General features: G+C 45.7%; 8 protein-coding genes and 2 non-coding genes across 10 annotated transcripts; 5 read left to right on the forward strand and 5 right to left on the reverse strand.

Annotated features, from left to right (window-relative positions):
- Positions 1-53: 53 nt before the first annotated feature.
- Positions 54-125, reverse strand: CYBJADRAFT_t54. Its single transcript has one exon. It is a non-coding gene; the product is annotated as a tRNA-Glu (tRNA).
- Positions 126-1044: 919 nt separating this feature from the next.
- Positions 1045-3111, forward strand: CYBJADRAFT_193614 (sugar porter family MFS transporter). The gene is made up of 3 exons (XM_020217487.1): positions 1045-1228; positions 1307-2831; positions 2859-3111. Exons 1-3 carry the CDS (start codon positions 1179-1181, stop codon positions 2928-2930), a joined length of 1647 nt encoding a protein of 548 aa, XP_020072019.1. The 5' UTR covers positions 1045-1178; the 3' UTR covers positions 2931-3111.
- A 141-nt stretch (positions 3112-3252) lies between these two features.
- CYBJADRAFT_166752 (uncharacterized protein) lies at positions 3253-3723 on the reverse strand. Its single transcript, XM_020214612.1, has 2 exons — positions 3631-3723; positions 3253-3566 (listed from the first exon to the last, which is right to left on the reverse strand). Exons 1-2 carry the CDS (start codon positions 3694-3696, stop codon positions 3429-3431), a joined length of 204 nt encoding a protein of 67 aa, XP_020072020.1. The 5' UTR covers positions 3697-3723; the 3' UTR covers positions 3253-3428.
- Positions 3724-4207: 484 nt separating this feature from the next.
- Positions 4208-5217, forward strand: CYBJADRAFT_171991 (WD40 repeat domain-containing protein; the record flags this gene model as incomplete). The annotated part of the gene is made up of 2 exons (XM_020216284.1): positions 4208-4255; positions 4321-5217. The coding sequence occupies 2 exons, from the start codon at positions 4208-4210 to the stop codon at positions 5215-5217; spliced, it is 945 nt and encodes a 314-aa protein (XP_020072021.1).
- A 293-nt stretch (positions 5218-5510) lies between these two features.
- On the reverse strand, positions 5511-8033 carry CYBJADRAFT_115531 (DEAD/DEAH box helicase; the record flags this gene model as incomplete). Its single annotated transcript, XM_020212190.1, has 1 exon — positions 5511-8033. A coding segment is annotated over one exon (2523 nt), but the record flags the coding sequence as incomplete, so codon positions are not given.
- Positions 8034-8934: 901 nt separating this feature from the next.
- On the reverse strand, positions 8935-11274 carry CDC53 (cullin CDC53; the record flags this gene model as incomplete). Its single annotated transcript, XM_020212535.1, has 1 exon — positions 8935-11274. One exon carries the CDS (start codon positions 11272-11274, stop codon positions 8935-8937), a length of 2340 nt encoding a protein of 779 aa, XP_020072023.1.
- A 790-nt stretch (positions 11275-12064) lies between these two features.
- LYS21 (homocitrate synthase LYS21) lies at positions 12065-13990 on the forward strand (the record flags this gene model as incomplete). The annotated part of the gene is made up of 2 exons (XM_020213300.1): positions 12065-12235; positions 12678-13990. The coding sequence occupies exons 1-2, from the start codon at positions 12181-12183 to the stop codon at positions 13988-13990; spliced, it is 1368 nt and encodes a 455-aa protein (XP_020072024.1). The 5' UTR covers positions 12065-12180.
- A 532-nt stretch (positions 13991-14522) lies between these two features.
- Positions 14523-14595, reverse strand: CYBJADRAFT_t53. Its single transcript has one exon. It is a non-coding gene; the product is annotated as a tRNA-Lys (tRNA).
- A 44-nt stretch (positions 14596-14639) lies between these two features.
- Positions 14640-16145, forward strand: CYBJADRAFT_67108 (uncharacterized protein). Its single transcript, XM_020217852.1, has one exon. It carries the CDS (start codon positions 14774-14776, stop codon positions 15977-15979), a length of 1206 nt encoding a protein of 401 aa, XP_020072025.1. The 5' UTR covers positions 14640-14773; the 3' UTR covers positions 15980-16145.
- Positions 16146-16311: 166 nt separating this feature from the next.
- Positions 16312-18027, forward strand: GAA1 (GPI-anchor transamidase subunit GAA1; the record flags this gene model as incomplete). Its single annotated transcript, XM_020216830.1, has 1 exon — positions 16312-18027. One exon carries the CDS (start codon positions 16312-16314, stop codon positions 18025-18027), a length of 1716 nt encoding a protein of 571 aa, XP_020072026.1.
- Positions 18028-18143: the final 116 nt, after the last annotated feature.

Consider the following 18143-nt stretch of genomic DNA (forward strand, 5'->3'; position numbering starts at 1 on the left):
TAATTGTCCATAGTGATCACGTGACATATTCTGATCGAAGAGAAAAAAATTAATTCCGGTACGGGGAATCGAACCCCGGGCTGGTCGGTGAGAGCGACCGATGTTAGCCACTACAGCATGCCGGACTTTTGTTGATTTTTTTCGTAACCGCTATAACCGGTGTAGTACACGCTCAATGACGTCGTGTGACTATGGTGTCAAATTTACAGAGAGCCTGAACAAGTAAGCTACACATAAACCCATTTGTTTGACCATTGGCACAGGAAAGAGGAATCTTTACACGTGAACCACCTCGCATGGTGGTGCTACACCAGACGGGATCACCATTCCGGGAATGCAGGGCCACGGCCCAGGTGGATCATCTCATGTTATAGTACACAAGCATGCATACGCTTGTATAATTAAACTGCGATCACGACAAGAGATATAGTCTTCAGACGGTGGGTAGCTATCGAATAAAAAGCCCTTAAAGAGGGATACACTGAGCACTCCGGTGTCACCCCCGGTGGACGGCAATCCAGGCCAAGAACGCACACACCATGGAAAGAGATTGGCAGCCAATTGCATTGAGTTATTGATACCCGGTGAACCCCTTTTAACGCATCGTGTTCGCTTACCCACTCCCGAAGTGGAAAAAGGCCCTTTCCCCATACATTTTGAAAGGTTAGGCGAGCCTTAATATTTACAATTCGCAGCCATGACAGATCACTGATAAACAGTAACTACGCACGCGTCCTTCTATAACGTTGTCGCACCAAATCACGACTAGCCAACTTCTACAAGCGGACATGGATGAACGTTTGTCCTGTCTTGACTCTAGAACCGGTGGAAGGGAGAAGCACAGCCAACCTCACGGAAACACCCCCACCAACGTCTTGTTTATTCTGGCATGTGATCAGGGCTCGGAAAAATTTTAGCAAATCAAAAACTCGTCGCGTAGTCGGTTCAAGCACGTAGAGCGTGAAAACAGGCTTAAAAAAGGAGCAGTGGGACCAATGGCCACACGGAATAACTATCACAGCTTTTTTAAACTTAGCAAGGAACCTTTACAGGACCAAGTTTAACCTTGTTGAAGCGGACTTATTATTTAGGAACTTAGCCGGAATAACTTACACAGTGAACACCATTTGCTTATTATCACGTCTCCCCCAATACGCATAAACAAAAGATAAGAGGACATGTCGAGTTCAGAGGACGACATCAACAATGTCAACAAAGTATCCGCTGGGTTTGAGACCATCACTCTGGAGGAGTTCTCCGACGCACACGGGACATCCAAGGAGCTGGAGCCGACACACGGCGTCAGAGACATCGCCATAAAGCCCATCGACGATGAGGATAACACGTCCGTCATGATGACATTTGACAACCAAAAGCCCTCGCCGCTGATCATTTTCTTAACCATCGTGTCGTCCATCACAGGGTTCATGTTTGGTTATGATACCGGTTATATATCGTCGGCACTCGTGGCCATCGGCACGGACCTGGACGGCAGACAGCTCACTTACGGTGATAGAGAATTCATCACCGCTGCAACTTCCCTAGGTGCTTTGATCTTTGCAGTCTTTGCAGGTATGCTTGCGGATTATTTTGGCAGAAAGCCAATGATCATGGTGTCCAACGTTCTCTTTGTCGTAGGAGCGGCTATCCAGTGCGCCGCTGGCTCATTCTGGGAAATGACCGTGGGCAGATTCATCATGGGATGGGCCATCGGTATCGGATCATTGTGTGCTCCAATGTTCATCGGAGAAATTTCTCCGTCGAGGTTCAGAGGCCGTCTGACCGTGATCAACGTCCTGTGTATCACCGCTGGTCAGTTAGTGGCTTATGCCTGTGGTGCTGGGCTAACACATGTCCATAACGGTTGGAGGATTCTCGTCGGCCTGGCGTTGATCCCAGCCGTGTTGCAGTTTGTCCTTTTCGTCTTTCTCCCGGATACTCCTCGTTACTACATCATGAAGGGTAAACTGGACAAGGCCTGTAAAGTGCTTGCGAAGACACACCTTGGCGCCACAGAGGATCTGATCCATGATAAAGTTGATGAGTTGTCACGCTTGAACAATGCCATCCCGGGCAAGAACCCAATGGTTCGTATGTTCAACGCAATGAAGAGACTACACACTGTGCCTTCGAATTTCAGAGCGGTTATCATCGCGTGCGGGCTGCAAGGTATCCAACAGTTCACAGGTTTCAACTCGCTGATGTACTTCTCTTCAACGATATTTGAAGCTGTTGGGTTCAACAACTCCACCGCGGTATCCGTTGTCATCGCTGCTACGAACTTTTTCTTTACCATCCTGGCCTTCTTCATCATCGACAGAGTTGGAAGACGTAACATGCTGTTGTTGGCCATCCCTGGTATGATTGTATCTCTTGTGATCTGTGCCATTGCATTCCATTTCATCCATATCGAATTTAGTGGCAACGACGCATTGATTGAAGGTGACGGCTCAATCACAGGCTGGGGCATTGTTGTGATCATTGGAATGATCCTCTTTGTTGCCACGTATGCTATTGGTATCGGTAACGTTCCATGGCAACAGTCTGAGCTGTTCCCACAGGATGTTAGAGGTGCCGGTACTTCGCTATCGACCGCAACCAACTGGGCTGGTTCTCTTGTGATTTCCTCTACATTCTTAACCATGTTGCAGAACATCACACCAACTGGTACCTTTGCACTGTTTGCTGCTCTCTGTGTCGTGTCCTGGCTCTTTGTCTTCTTCTGCTATCCAGAGCTATCTGGTCTGGAGTTGGAGGAGACTCAACAGGTTTTGACTGGCGGCTTCAACATCAAGGCCTCCAAGATCCTTGCAAAGAGACGTAGACAGAGGGTGTTTGACGTTGAACAGCATACCAAGGCCACAGACGAGATCATCGAGCACAACGGGCTGACTAAACCGGCTTCGGTCTCGTCATCAGCAGAAACGTAAACTCGAGAGATGTGCATCTCATTGATTTGGCCCCATTGTTTATTTTGTTATTCACGGAATTGAACGATTCCAGAGTCATTGGCCTTGTCCATTTCGATGACTCCCCAACCATACTACCAAGGTGATATCCTAATTACTCTAATGACAGCTACTTAACACCGTGAAACTGTACAACTGTAAACCCTGACTTCACTCCGGGGTCCGGCTCAACGCAAGGTGGAGAGCGTGCTGCTACAAGTACCCTCGTTTAAATGTTAGAAACAGTATTGACATATGATTCCTAGCACGTATATGTATATAAAAGTATCGGAATATCAGAATGTTGATGTTGATCAAGTGAGAACATGAGGTCATGAAATTGTGAGAGTGAAGAATTCATCCTTGTTTTTTTAGTCTTCCCTTATAAAAGATAAGCGTCCGTTGTCCAATGGCATCCCTCTTTGCCATTCCAAAGAGCATCCGCCACTGCGACAACCCCTTCTAAAGGACACACGCTCTTTACTTGGTGAGGTCATCGATCTTCTTCTCCAACTCGTCCAAGCTCTCCTTCTGCTTCTTCAAGGACTCCTTCAAAGCCTCCAATTGTTCCTTCTCGTGCTGTCTGATGTACAGGTCCTCCTGGGCTTTCTCACGTTTCTACAGCAATGGTTAGTATTCCGTTCTCAAGCACCACACAGCTGTGCCGCTGTGGACAACTCACGTTGAAGGCGTCGGTGGAACCGTCTTGACGGGTGGCTCCGGTGGCACCGGCGGTGTAGAATCTCATGGATCTGGTGGCTGCACGGCCAGTGACAGCAGCACGACGTAAAGCAATAGTGTTCATTGTGTTAATTGGCGTTGCAATTGGGGTTGTATACGGAGCAGGAGAGAAGGGGAAGGGGAAGGAAAGAGGGAAAAAAGTTCAACAGAAAGGGCCGGATCCCCTAATTTTCCATCCCGGCCAAATTTGGGTGATGTTTTTTTCTCTTTGGAGCGCAGTGGGCGGTTTTCACGCCCGCAAATTCTCTTTGTTGCGATTCGCGGGGGAGGGGAGGGTTTTTTTTTTTGGCCAGCGGTGAGGTTCGTTATGGCCACGCTGGACACCCAAGATTGGGAGAAAGGAAAATCACGTGATTGAGGGTGTCTATGGTGAAGGCCGGGTAACTTTAGGTGGATGTGGGATTGACATCCAGACACCAGAAGTATAAGCAGCTTTTCCACCTGTTGGTGGTTTCCAATGAGCTGGCGGAACACAGTTGTAGGCTCACCCTTGAGAGCTGCGTGCTGTGTACTTGAAGATGTCACTGGTGAAGAGACGGAGACAGGATGAAACCGTAGTGGCGAAAGTATGTTGTTTAGCTTGAGTTCTACCGCAGATGTGTCCGCGTTTACTAACAGAGAGTGCTCTTAGTCCCGAGATGATGTATTCACACTCGAGGGCCATGATGGAACTGTGATGGCTGCGAAGTTCGACAGAGAGGGGCGTGTTCTTGCCACGGGAGGCATGGACAAGAAGATACTGCTGTGGTCACTGCCTCATGTCAATCAACGGGGAGCACCGAATTACGGTGAGATCACCGGTCATAAGAGCGCGATAACGTCTTTGAGATGGCTCAACAGTGGCCTATTGGCGTCTTCGTCTGCTGACTCAACAGTGGCCATATGGGATGCAGAGACTGGTAAGAAGATAAGGAAGCTGAACAAGCACTCGATGGTGGTGAACGAAATCGACCAGGACTCAAATCTGGTTGCGTCTGTTGGAGATGATGGGTTTGTTCAGATATGGGATACACAGAGCAAGGATCCAGTTTCATCGTTTCAAACCGATTACCCCCTGATCACAGTGGCATTCCATCGTGGAATTGTATACGCCTCTGGAATTGAGCCGGTGATCAGAGCGTGGGACATCAAGTCATCTACAAAACCACTGTTTGAAATCGAGACAATGCACACTGATACAATCACATCGATCGCAGTCGATGATTCAAATCTGATCTCTAGATCAAATGACGATACTCTGAGGATATACGACCCAAGTGTCGTTGAAGGGACTCATATTAGACCTCAGATCTACGACGGTGCGCCTTCGGGTGGTGAGAACTTACCCATTCGAGCTATAATAAGAGAAAATGTGATATACTCTGGATCGTCAGATAATACCGTAACGTCTTGGGATGTCACTTCAAAGAGACTCCTGAGAAAGACAGCGGGCCATTCAGGAACAGTTATTGACATTGATGAACACATGGGGAAACTTGCTTCTACATCTGTTGACGGTAAAGTGATCCTTAGGTATACAAGTGCATGAATAGACTACTCAAACCGAACTCTCTTGATATTCCTTAGATGTTCGACTTTTTCACCGTGATTATCATCGAATTGTAACCTTCTAACCACTTTAGCATTGCCAGATGCCGTAGCCTCAGTACTATGCAATGGAGTTTGGTGTTTAACCCCCAAGGATACCTTCGTCTGGGCTTCTCTGTTAAACACAGGGACATTCCATTCAACTATCCCATTGTTCAAACGTGCCGTGGGACTTAAAAGATGATCCGAAATAGTTTCGTTAGGGTCGTAATCCTCATTCATAACCACAGACTTTGAACTAAACTTGCAATATGGAGCGATATCTTTACTCAAGTTCAAGAAATCAAACCTAGATATGAACCTTCGGATAACATCATCATCGGCAACCACTTGTGTAGAGTCCTCATGTCGAGATCGCAGCTTAAACATTTCCTCCTCCAAAGACCCTTTCAAGATTAACGTTTCAACATGAACAGGTTGTGTCTGCCCTATTCTGTGAGCTCTTTTGATCGCCTGTGCTTCAACAGAGCGACTCCAAACTGGATTTATAAAATAGGCTCTAGTAGCACATGTAATTGTGAGACCATGTGATGCTAGCTTTAAGTCCATAAGTAGAACATGAGCTGTGGTAGCCTGGGTAAAGAAATCAATCTTTGAAGGTCTATCCTTCTTGGGCACTGAAGTTGCATAAAGGGTGTAATCAATGCCTAAGATATCCAAAGCCTCTGAAAGATAGTACGCACTATCTTCAAATTCGAAAAACACAATGCTCTTGATACCTGTACATTGATGCTCAAGTAAACGGGAGACCAGATATGAGAGCTTTGCAGAAGATGAACCGAGAAGACACGCATTCTTTGTAGATTGGAAGCTTGATGTAGGATCAGTTATGGCTTCTTTATCCTGGCTAATTCGTCCAGTGCTACCCTTTAGAATTTCAACGTCATCGTAAATCTTTTTGGAAGACGGAGACGTCTTTGAAGATGCTTTCACCTGTAGAACAATCTCTCTATCAACAGCGTTTGTATCAATAGGTTGGCCATCATTCTTTTTCACACGTTGTGTGTTCTTCCTAACAACATTTCTCCAGTAACTATTCCAGAATTCCTCACCAAACGCTATGACTTTGTCACCAAAATTCCCTTCATAATTCATGAATCGGTGTTTGAAGTAAAACCTTTGCATCGCATAGATCTGTGGTGCTCCAAGAGCCACAACATCGTGATCATAATGTCCAATACTGAAATATTCTGCAAACAAATCATTTAGACCCCCAATATAATATCCCATTTCGTGTATTGTCGAAGCTGTTCTCCAAATTGTGTCAGATAACGCTTGCTGGCATGTTTTAATGGACATTTGTAACAGTCTAATGTCGTTTTCATTATAATATGTTCTTCCTTCTGAGTTCTTCTTCTCAAGACAACTATAGGAGATTTTCACCATTGTTTCTAAGTCATCAACGGAGAAGCCAGTCCAGTAGAACGTTGCCCTTTGAAGGTTCGTCACCAAACGTCTGAGATCATTCTTACTGGAAGGGTGGAACATGTAATCTTGATCTTCCCTTTCAGAACTCACGGCATTTATTGCCAAAACTGCAGTGAACAGATTGATGGAGAGCTTGTTATGCGTTGAAGGAGTCAAAAATACAGGTTCATGGAATAGTGGTGGAAGGGTCACATCATTTTCAATCTGTTCTGGGGAATGGCGGACAACAAGGTTATCAATGAGCGAGCGGAGAGCAAGAGTTGCACCACAACTATCTTTAATGAAGGGATCAATAATCGATTTACGCCAGAGTTGACGGTTCGATTTCCAGGGCTCAATTCGAAAGAAGTTTCCAACCATGTATCCAAATCTTTTGAGATCATCTTTAGCATCAAAGGTTCGCTTGACCACATAGCTTTCAGCATTCACTTCACTATTTTCATTCATGTAAAGTGTTGTCATACCAGCAGTTGGAGTTCCGGTAACTGCCCACCGTCTTTCAACTAAAAGGTCGCAAGAGAACTCAACTACTCTAGTGGACCGTTGATTCATGCTGTGTCCTTCATCAATTATCAGTCTTTTCCAACATACCTTCCTCAGAGGTGAGTCTGGATTTTGAGATTCTGATGCAAATGAGGATGTGGTGAACAAGATGATGTCGTACTGAATAAGCTGTCTGGCAGGAGGCAAATGAGACTCGATTGATGGATTTTCAAGGACAGATATTGTTCCTTTTTTAACATGTTTGTTTATCTCACCAACCCATTGAGGGAACAAATTATCAGGACAGACAATAAGAGTAGTGGGTGATAGCCAATACTTCATTTCTTGGATCATTGGTCTTTTTCTTGTAGAGAACTTCTTTGTCAGGTTGTCCTGCTTTCTGATATAGAAATAACCAGGGCTTTCTCTCAACCTTTTAAGACACGATTCAGATAAGGTGTTTGCATATTCTCTCCAAGGAATTGACTTCCTATTGATGTATCTCACACATTGTTCTGCTAACGACAAAACATGGTAGTCTCTTGATGCTTTGACTAGATGACTATCTGGTGGAACGGATGTTTCAGCTCTCGTCAAAGCTATGAGGGCTAAGCATATGAGTGTTTTGCCCAATCCCATATTTTCTGCAAGTATTCCACCTCTTGGAGACCTGTAGACCTCAGAGGTTCTTGAGAAAGTGAGAGAGTAAGTATCAAAGGTTGAGATATGGCCTTTCAACCTCAGTATATGTGGCATATCACTATACCGCCTATCGGACTCGTTGATATACATCTTTGCCACGGACTCGATTTGATAGTTATAGAGCTTGTTCTTCAGAGAATCAATGTTTTGTGCTTTGATGAACAGATCATCAGTGCGATCTACTTGAAAGAATAAAGAGTTGTAGACATCAGACAGTCTAGTCTGGGGATCACAGTTGGCTCTTTCCGGGAAGGAATAACTTTGCCTTTCCACCAGCCTAGAAAGGTGGAAACTAAGAGAGTCATCAGTATAGTATCCTGTACCAATGGCATTGAAATCAAATTCCTTGAAGCTTTGCAATGCAGAGAATATCATCTTTGGTGAAGAAGTTAAAAATCCATCCCAGCTGTCTTGCGAATAATCCAGCACAGTGATCAGGTTCTTCATTATTCTCAAATACCGTTCAGAATGCCATGACAGAGATCTCTTATACTGTAACGATGATCTATAACTTTGGAGGAATCTGTTTCCATCAATATCAGTGGGCACAGCATACAGTCTCAACATGACAATATCATGATTACCAACTCTGTGAACTTTATAAGTGGCCCTCAGGTAAATTCGTTCAACCAAGTAGATTATATCGAGCAGGATGCCACTCAAACAGTATTGACCTTCATCCAGCACTGATCGTAGCACCTGTTGAGCCGTTAGACTGGGCGGATCAAACCAAAGCCATTGGTCTGGTGCTTCAATGCCCGGCATCGGCATCCTTGGAGCATTGGTTAAGAATACCACACCAAAGGGCATTAAATGGGAGAGGTCATTAGCTATTCTATTCACATGTCTCAATTCAGTCGAAAGCATCGTACATTGTGCTCCAAAATCAAACCGCCACAGCTATCCCTTTACCGCCTTGTGTTGATGATAGTCGAATGTGGTGGGTGCCCATCGCTACATGTGCGTTTTTTTCTTCCCCCCTGGGGAATATCTACATGATAACTTCATGACAAACAATACATTTAGATACACAGATAAAGCCTGTCTAAGCTAAATAATCATAGCTCTGATCCTCATTTCTTTGAAGATACTCAGTATCAACCAATTCATCAATACACTTCTTGATGTCTGCGACCTTGGCACTGAATCTCTGGTGAGACTGTTGAACAACTTCATTAAGCAAAGCAGCATGAGACAAATGCTTTCTTGCCTTCATGATTCTAACAATACATGCCTTGAGGTAGTATCTACGATCCTCATTAATCTCACGCTCTGCGTCCTCAACCTCTTGTTTCGACTCCAAGGATCTAACACCTTGGACAAGGTTGACCTTGAGTTTCTTAGATTTGAACTCAGTAACAACTGTGAATTTAGTATCAAGCTGAGAAAGAGCATCCATTCCACCTGGCGATGGTTGTAAAAGTCTGTACTTGACCATGGGGACGATTGCATTGGAGATGACAGGCGCATCCAAACCTGTCAGTTTGCAAAGCTCAGAGAGTGTATATGTATCGCTGTCATTGTATGGGAGGAGGATAGCCATTTGGTACAGGGTACAGCTCAAAGTGAACGGTGCTCTACCAGGTTTCTGCAAGTTTGCCTTAATATCACCACGACTCAAGTTCCACAGCCATTTGAGGATTCTTCCACTGTGTTGTTGTCCATACAGATCTTGGAATGCGGAGTATGTTGGAACCAAATCAGCGGGAAGTTGGAACTTGTTATTCTTTGAGAAACTGAATGGCCACATTGTTTCGGTTAGAACAAAAGGCTCAAAGTCCGCAACTATCGATTTGGAATCTGCTCTCTTTGAAGCCTCATCTTTGAACGTTGCCCTTAGTGTATGCGAGGATCTAACATCCTGGAACATTCTGGTGATCTTTGATGTATACTCCATGCTGTTTTCACTCTGTAATCTTTGGATCACAGTTTCTTCAGCCTCAGTGGACGATGAGGTTCCATGGATCAATCTCTTAGCCAATAAGCGTCTGTAGTGTGTTTCGAATGCATCCTTGTCGTTGAGGAACTTGAAGATGACCATAATGTCATCAACACTCATGTCACTTGTGGCATCGGCATCCTTGTTCTTCTTGAGCAAATTATCACTGTACTTTGCTAACAAATCAGATGTCTTTGAGGTTCCTCTAAAACCTGGTGGTTTAGCAATTGAGTTATTGTTGATGTATTGACGGCAGGCGCTATCCAAGGCCTTGACAAAGATTGGATGGTTTTGGAAAGCAGTACTAACAATCTGCTGGAATTTCTTATAGACTTGAATAAGTGCTTTGACGTACAACTTTGGATCAACTTGTTGCTTTGGCTTCTTTCCACCTGTAGCCTCTGCCTTGGAAGCTTCATTCTGAATGTCATTCTTCAAGTTATCAATGGCAGTAATACCTTTAAGATCGATATAAGTTTGGAAGATTTCTGCTAGTGGGTCCAAGGTCGATGGCACTCTGTTGAACAAGGCAAACATCTTTGCAATATGATCGATCTGATTTTGTTCCAATAAATTGGCAAATTCGTCGTACATAACCTGGGAGTGAGCAACTATAAGCACATCGTTCAAAGTATCCGTTAAAGGTTTCTTACTGTGTTCATCTAAGTATAAAGTCTCTCGACTTTCCTCTTCGTTGATTCTCTGTTCAGCCTTTCTCAAGTAATCCACAACGTTATGGGATGACAAGTACTCAGCAGATTCTGCAGCGTAAAATTGTCTTGTTGACTCCAAAAAGGGCTTTTCGAAATTATCAATATAAATGTGCAAATTTGGTTTCTTCAAATCTTGAACGTCTATACCAAGTAAGACAAATGATTTAATTGCAGTTGACAAAAACTTGGTATCAATGACTTGGTTATCCCTTTGTAACTCGATCTGGGCCAATATCTCCTTCACAAGGTATTCAGCATGTGGGAGAAACATGTAGTCTCTCCATGTTAATAGTGCCAAGGTATTGACGTCGAAGATATCCCTCCGACCGTCGTTACGTTCCTTTTGAACCCAGTATCTGTTCATGTAGTCGAAGACGTGGTTAAGATATCCTGCGCCCACGGTATAACGGGTCCATCTCTTGACATAAAACTCCAAGAATGACTCTGGTGGTGTGCGCTGTAACTGTTTCACGTAAACAGAGAGGTATTTCTTCAACCTTTCGTAGATCTCAGCGCCCACAAGCAGAGACGACTGTGAGGCGTTGTTCGAGGAGAGGTTGTTTGGAGATCTTGACTTGTTGACACAGTAGTTGTAGATCGCAGAGTAAACGTTCATGTACATCTGCGGCGTAACACCGACATTGTCTTCAGAGCCACCGATGATTCTCTTGAGCCCTGGCTCGACAAAGTTCCAAGTGGCGTTCAAGTCGTTTGATTTTGGAAGCTCAGTCATCGTTCAACCGAGTTATGGATTCCTGAGTTTAGCTGATGGAATGAGAGCACTTTAGGTCTGGAAGCCGTCTAGTGAAGCAGATAATATGTGAGAATGTGTATAAAGGCAGCGTTCTTGTGTAGATGTCCTTGTTTGTTTCAATATCACCACGCTAAACACACTTGTTGGGAGCAAGAATAACACGGCGGAGACACACACAGTAAAGGAAAAGAGAACACAGAAAGCCGACAAGAGTCCTGCAGTGTATATCTATATAGAATCACGAGGCACACGGCTATGGAGATGCAATCAATTCTGTTCCACGGGTTCCCACTGGTTGAATGAAGTTGTTGATTCCAACGCTGTCCTGAACCCGTTTTCCCTCCAGTCGTCCCTCTTGAAAAACCAGAGGAAAACACCACCACATCAGGGAAATCCACAAAAACGAGATTCGAGGGGCCGGAAACATTGCACGTGATACACCACGTGCCGTATACCCTCGGAGATGTGCGCCTACCGAACCACCGTCCCCTCCGGCCCAGAAGCAGAACTTCCTCCTCCGTTTCAGGTGAAGCACCCGTTCCCGGCGTGTGTCTTCTGACTCACCAGGCGCTTTGCTATCCCCTTTCCGAAGCCTTCACCTGCGAAATACCAAAGTACGCCAGTGTCCGGATCGTTTTCATCGTAGTCTGCACCTGTTCAATTTGGTCATCGATGAGAGGCTGGGGGCAAAAGATTGGAACATCAATCGCTGTTTTCGATGTTTAAGCGCTTGTCATTTTTTTTCTTCCTTTGCGTATCGAAGAGTCACGGGAATTACTCACTTGATGAGGGAAATTCTTATAAATTAAAAAAAAACTTTTCATCTCTCTTTGTACTACTTCCTAGCCATTATTGATAAAACCATTAATCAGCTAGATTGAAAAGATGTGCGGATCTTGTGAAGACGCTAAGGCCAATGCCGGTCTCCCAGCAAACAAAGGTATGTGGTTGTGATTGTTTTGACGTTTTTACCTCGCCGTCCCCCTTTCCCTCGTTCTTTCCCCTATCATGCTTGCTGTGTATGTGCCAATGTGGATTTGTTGTCAGCTATGGGCGGTGTTCTTAACTGTGGGCGCTTTCTTGTTCCCGGCTTGTTTATGCTTGATTGATCACGTGTGTTGTTGATTGTGCCGATTCTGAGCCGGAGCGCTCATGCTCTATGGATGAATAGTGCGCCGATGAGAGGTGCCAGTCAATGATTCCGTGGTGGTGATACTACCCAAGTTTTTCCGCCTGGGATCTTGATGGTGTGCGTTTTGCCGATGCCGGTGTGCGCTCGATCGGACACATGCTGTGCCATAAAGGTGGTGGAAGGGGTGATGGAAGGGGTGGTGGAGAGGAGACAACCCTAGCAAGCGGTGGTTACTAACGCACATATACAGAGGAAGTTTTCCAGCAAGTGATAGAGGCCAAGAAGAAGGGCGGTCCAATCAACCCATACGGCCCAAACCCGGCTGACTACTTGTCTAACGTTTCGAATTTCCAACTTATCGAGTCCACCCTCAGAGAAGGTGAGCAATTCGCCAATGCCTTCTTCACCACCGAGAAGAAGATTGAGATCGCCAAGGCTCTTGATGACTTTGGTGTTGACTACATTGAGTTGACCTCCCCAGTTGCCTCTGAGCAATCGAGAGCCGATTGTGAGGCCATCTGTAAATTGGGATTGAAAGCAAAGATCCTTACACACATCAGATGTCACATGGATGACGCCAGAGTTGCTGTGGAAACTGGTGTTGATGGTGTCGACGTTGTCATCGGTACCTCTCAGTTCTTGAGACAATACTCCCACGGTAAGGACATGAACTACATCGCTAAGTCTGCCATTGAAGTTATTGAATTCGTCAAGTCTAAAGGTATCGAAATCAGATTCTCTTCTGAGGACTCTTTCAGATCTGACATTGTCGATCTGCTCAACATTTACAGAACCGTTGACAAGATTGGTGTGAACAGAGTTGGTATCGCTGATACCGTCGGTTGTGCTAACCCAAGACAAGTTTACGATTTGGTGCGTACTTTGAAATCCGTCGTGCACTGTGACATTGAAACACATTTCCACAATGATACCGGTTGTGCCATTGCTAACGCTTACACTGCTTTGGAGGCTGGTGCAAGATTGATCGATGTCTCTGTTTTGGGTATTGGTGAGAGAAACGGTATCACTCCATTGGGTGGTTTGATGGCTAGAATGATTGCTGCTGATCGTGACTACGTCTTGTCCAAATACAAATTGCACAAATTGCGTGACTTGGAGAACTTGGTTGCCGATGCCGTTCAAGTGAATATTCCTTTCAACAACCCAATCACTGGTTTCTGTGCCTTCACCCACAAGGCTGGTATCCACGCAAAGGCTATCTTGGCCAACCCATCCACATACGAGATCTTGAACCCATCAGATTTCGGTTTGTCCAGATACATTCACTTTGCCAACAGATTGACTGGTTGGAACGCTATCAAATCGAGAGTTGACCAACTCAACTTGCACTTGACTGACGACCAATGTAAAGATGTCACTGCTAAGATCAAAAGACTTGGTGACGTTCGTCAACTGAGTATTGACGATGTCGATTCCATCATTAGAGACTTCCACGCTGAGGTTTCCACCCCACTTGTGAGACCATCTGAAGGCTCTGCTCTTGAAGAGGATGTTTCCATCAACGAAGGTCCAGAAACTAAGAAGCAAAAAATCGAGAACTAATGTTAGCACATGAAGTATAACAGCATATAAATATTTCAAAAGACATACAATGACGAAGAAAAGAAAACTTTCTCCCATGATGTGTTGATCGTTTACAGCGTCTTGTTTTAGAAAGAATTGGTGTCTTGGTTCATGGTTGCAACGTTAATACGTATTTGATTGTTTTTTTTTCTCTCTATAAAACTAGTATGTTTTTCTATCAAGTTGATCTTATTTTCTTTTACATAACTTCATACACAACAGTCCTGGAATCAACAGGACTGTATATGATTATGATGTAGTAGTCGACGTTCCCGTGAGCTGATGGTCTTTAACCTACGTCTCTGAGAGTTGAATTGATCTTGGAATTACAGTGACGATGACACAGCAATGTGGGCTTAGGCACAAATGCCATCGATCTGCTATCATAGCAACTGACCTCAACGTGGTGATCCTCATAAACATCAGCCAGATGAAGTAGATTAAGTGTAAACCCCCATGTTATACTTACATCACGTGACTTAATCCCAGAGATTGAAAAAAGAAAGCTAAATGCCCCACGTGGGGCTCGAACCCACAACCGTACGATTAAGAGTCGTAAGCGCTACCGATTGCGCCAGCGAGGCAATTGCTTGGAAGGTAAAATGCCACTGTTTGTCTGACGATAAAGTGCTGATGTAACACTAACCTCATTGCTTACAAATCGCTGTAGATCTATATACTTCTTCCCCAGAGCTGAGATGTACATGGGATGCCCATTATTCCCCATTGGCACTGCGATAGTGTAGAGCTTGACCGCGGCGAATGACGGAGGAAAAGGTATCCGAGCTTAAGAGACAGTTTCCAGAAGCAGATGAAGCATCATTGCTCGAGCTACTGGTAGTCTGTGATGGTTCTTTATCATCTGCTGAAAGATTGTTGATGGAGACATTTCCCAAAGGTCCAACTCGGAAGAGATCCAAGGTTGCTAGACAAGCGAGTATCCAAAGTCTCATGAACAGACCTGTTAGCAAGAAGCTCGTCTCTACAAACACCTCGGGGTCCAATAAGCCTGTGTTGCTGCACACCAAAGAGGCCATCGAAACCACTGTTCCATACTCCACGATCCATTATAACTTCCTCCCCAATGACCTTGCTGACTCCCTGCTCCAAACAATCATGGATGACACAGCTGACTTCGTGGCCTCCGAGTTTTACCTCTTTGGCAATAGGTGTGTTTCGAAACACGACACCAAGATGTATTCGAGCAAACCCATCGACGGTATCTTCTACAACGGCGTTGAGACCAAGAACAAGTCGGAGTTCACCGACTTCCATGGGATCGCACAGGTCCTGATTGAAGACCAGGTGAACATGGAGATAAACGAGAGAGGCCGGCTGCCCTTTCAACACCAGGGCCAGTGGGTTGGCGACCTGGCACTGTGCAACAAGTTCTATACAAAGTCGAACAACCTGGATTGGCATTCTGATCGCCTAACGTACATTGGGCCTCACTGTACCATTGCTTCTCTATCACTAGGAGCCACAAGGGAGTTCAGGGTAAGGAAGCAGTACTGCTCCGACGACGCCACCTCCAGGTTCAACACCATTTACTCTATTCCTTTGCCTCACAACACCCTTCTCATTATGCATGCTGGCTTCCAGGAGGAGTTCAAGCACTGTGTCTCTTCCACCACAGAGCTCATCCCACACCCGGTCTCCGGCACGCTGAGAGTCAATCTCACCTACAGGCACTACCTGCCACGTTATAAGGACCATATTCCTCAGTGCGAACTGTGCCATTCCCCCATGGAGCTCAGACGAATGTTCAAAGACCCCCGTACAAGGGGAAGATACGTATGGATGTGTAGCCGAGGGTACCAGGGCAGAGACTGTGCTGGTAAGTTCTATGCTGATTTCAGCGCTGACAGCCTCATAGCGAAGGACTTCAACAGTGCTTCGCTATGGATCGCACCTGATGACCACGAGGCTCTACAGGCGTTTAGAGAGTCAATTGGGGTGGTTAATTGAGACGATTTGCTGGTTGGTGATCTCTGTAGGCAGCGCGTAGGCTGCGTTCCTTCTACGGCCCCTGCCCACAGGCTGCGTTCCCTCTACGGCTCCTGCCCACAGGCTCCTGCCCACTGGCTGAGTTCCCTCTACTGTTCCCGCCTACTGTTCCCGCCTACAGGCTGAGTTCCTTCTACGGCCCCGCCTACAGACCCCCGCCCACCACCGCGTCCTCGCGCCAGCAGAGAGAAAAAACAACTACACCGTACGCAGAGCCTCCGACGACACAACAACACCACAACACTCGCACAGCAGATCTACACCCGTTCGTCTCATTGGACAAGCACAGACACATGGCTCTCTTACAATCGGTGTACCACCAGATAGTGAAGCACCAGCTGATACGGAGGACCATCAGGTTCCTCCCGCTGCTGTCCTTAGCGTTGGCAATTGGTGGTGTTGGCTGGCTCTTTGTATTGCCAATGGACGGGCAGTACAGGAACAACTACATCTCAGAGAACGCTCTGATGCCGTCGCAGGCGTACTCATACTTCCGTGAGTCTGAGTGGAACATCCTGAGAGGCTTCAGGACCCAGATCAACGGCTTTGACGTGGACGATGTTGACGGGAACTTGCAGTCGATGAGACTATGGCTGGAGGATATTGGATACAAGACTGCCATCCACGAGTGCGCTGATGGCAAGAAGAACCTGTATGCGATCTTCCACTCGCCCAGGGGCGATGACACCGAGGCCATCGTGCTCGGTGCTGCGTATGAGAGCTCTGACGGAGCGCTGAACGTTGGTGGACTGAGTCTCTCTCTGGCATTGGCAAGGTACTTCCGCCGCTGGATTGTTTGGTCGAAGAACATCATCATTGTCATTCCACAGGACCCTAACGAGTCGCTGAGAGAGTGGGTCAATGCGTACCACAGCAACCTGGATCTCACGGGTGGAACGATAGAGGCTGCGATTATGATGGACTACCCTTCAAACACCGACAATTTCGAATACGTCGAGCTGTACTACGAAGGCTTGAACGGTCAATTGCCAAACTTGGACTTGGTCAACACGGCAGTTTGGGTCACGGAGCACGAAGGTCCACGTGTGAGTATCCAAGGCACTAAGCAACAGGACCTGTATACCAACGATTATTGGTCACGTCTGCGCATTCTGACACATGGGATCATCTCGTTGGCCACTGCCGGTGTTAGAAAGGGCCATGGAAATGAAGCATTCAGTGGATACAGAATCCAGGCAATCACATTGAAGGCGATAGGCAGAACAGGCCCTTATGACATCACAGTCTTTGGCAGAATCCCTGAAGCAGTCTTCAGATCCGTTAATAACCTGCTGGAGAAGTTCCATCAATCTTTCTTCTTCTACTTGCTATTAGCACCAAGACACTTTGTCTCATTTGGAACCTACTTGCCTTCATCTGGAGCGTTGGTGATTTCATACATCCTGGCATCGTTGCACAAAGTATTCAACAGCCAGTTCGAAGTGTCATACTTATTAGGATTCGCCATTCAAAGCTCGCTCATCTTTGCAACTACCGTTGTCATTGGCTTCTTCATCTCATTGTTGGCACCTCTTTTGCCAATAGTTATATCATATGGTCTTATAGCTGTCTTTACACTGGTCTCATTCACTCCCCTCTTGGTAAGAGTTGAAGGCAAGAAGGAACTCGTTCCACTGCTCAGATCGACTGCTATCTTGTTCTTCAGTACCGTGATGTCTTCCCTCCAAGTCCTCAACTTTTCCCTGACGTTTTCCATGGGACTCTTCGCCTTACCATTGACATTTGTGAACGATTCCTTCCCTCAATGGCTCAACTGCCTCTGTCTTCTTGTTTCAAACCCGTTTGTCTTAGCAATCCCACTGAGCACTGATTTTGACGGTGGTCTCCAAGAGCTGTTGCATGGCTTACTCACTGGCTGGAAAGTATTCAACTCTCAAACATGGATAGTGGTCTCCATTGGATGGCTTCCAACATGGCTCACCGTGCTGTACAGCGTACTGCTGAAAGATTCTTCAAGATCAACAGAGGATCCTAAAAAGGCAGAATGATCATGGCTACATCAACTCCCCAAACGTATACAAATCAATAAAAGCGATTACCGTTAACATTCTATATTATTCATAAATCAAGACACATGGAGGAGAACCAGTTCACCACCTTTCAG

The sequence above is a fragment of the Cyberlindnera jadinii genome, assembly GCF_001661405.1.
Source record: "Cyberlindnera jadinii NRRL Y-1542 unplaced genomic scaffold CYBJAscaffold_3, whole genome shotgun sequence".
Classification (NCBI taxonomy): domain Eukaryota; kingdom Fungi; phylum Ascomycota; class Saccharomycetes; order Phaffomycetales; family Wickerhamomycetaceae; genus Williopsis; species Williopsis jadinii.

Excerpts from the sequence above, each read along its gene's own strand:
- CYBJADRAFT_67108 (XM_020217852.1), top strand. The coding sequence starts at position 14,774 with ATGACGGAGGAAAAGGTATCCGAGCTTAAGAGACAGTTTCCAGAAGCA.
- CYBJADRAFT_166752 (XM_020214612.1), bottom strand. The coding sequence starts at position 3,696 with ATGAGATTCTACACCGCCGGTGCCACCGGAGCCACCCGTCAAGACGGT. Across the intron at positions 3,567-3,630 it reads GTTCCACCGACGCCTTCAAC|AAACGTGAGAAAGCCCAGGA; the intron begins GTGAGTTGTCCA and ends CCATTGCTGTAG.
- CYBJADRAFT_193614 (XM_020217487.1), top strand. The coding sequence starts at position 1,179 with ATGTCGAGTTCAGAGGACGACATCAACAATGTCAACAAAGTATCCGCT. Across the intron at positions 1,229-1,306 it reads GTCAACAAAGTATCCGCTGG|AGACATCGCCATAAAGCCCA; the intron begins GTTTGAGACCAT and ends ACACGGCGTCAG. Across the intron at positions 2,832-2,858 it reads CAAAGAGACGTAGACAGAGG|GCCACAGACGAGATCATCGA; the intron begins GTGTTTGACGTT and ends CAGCATACCAAG.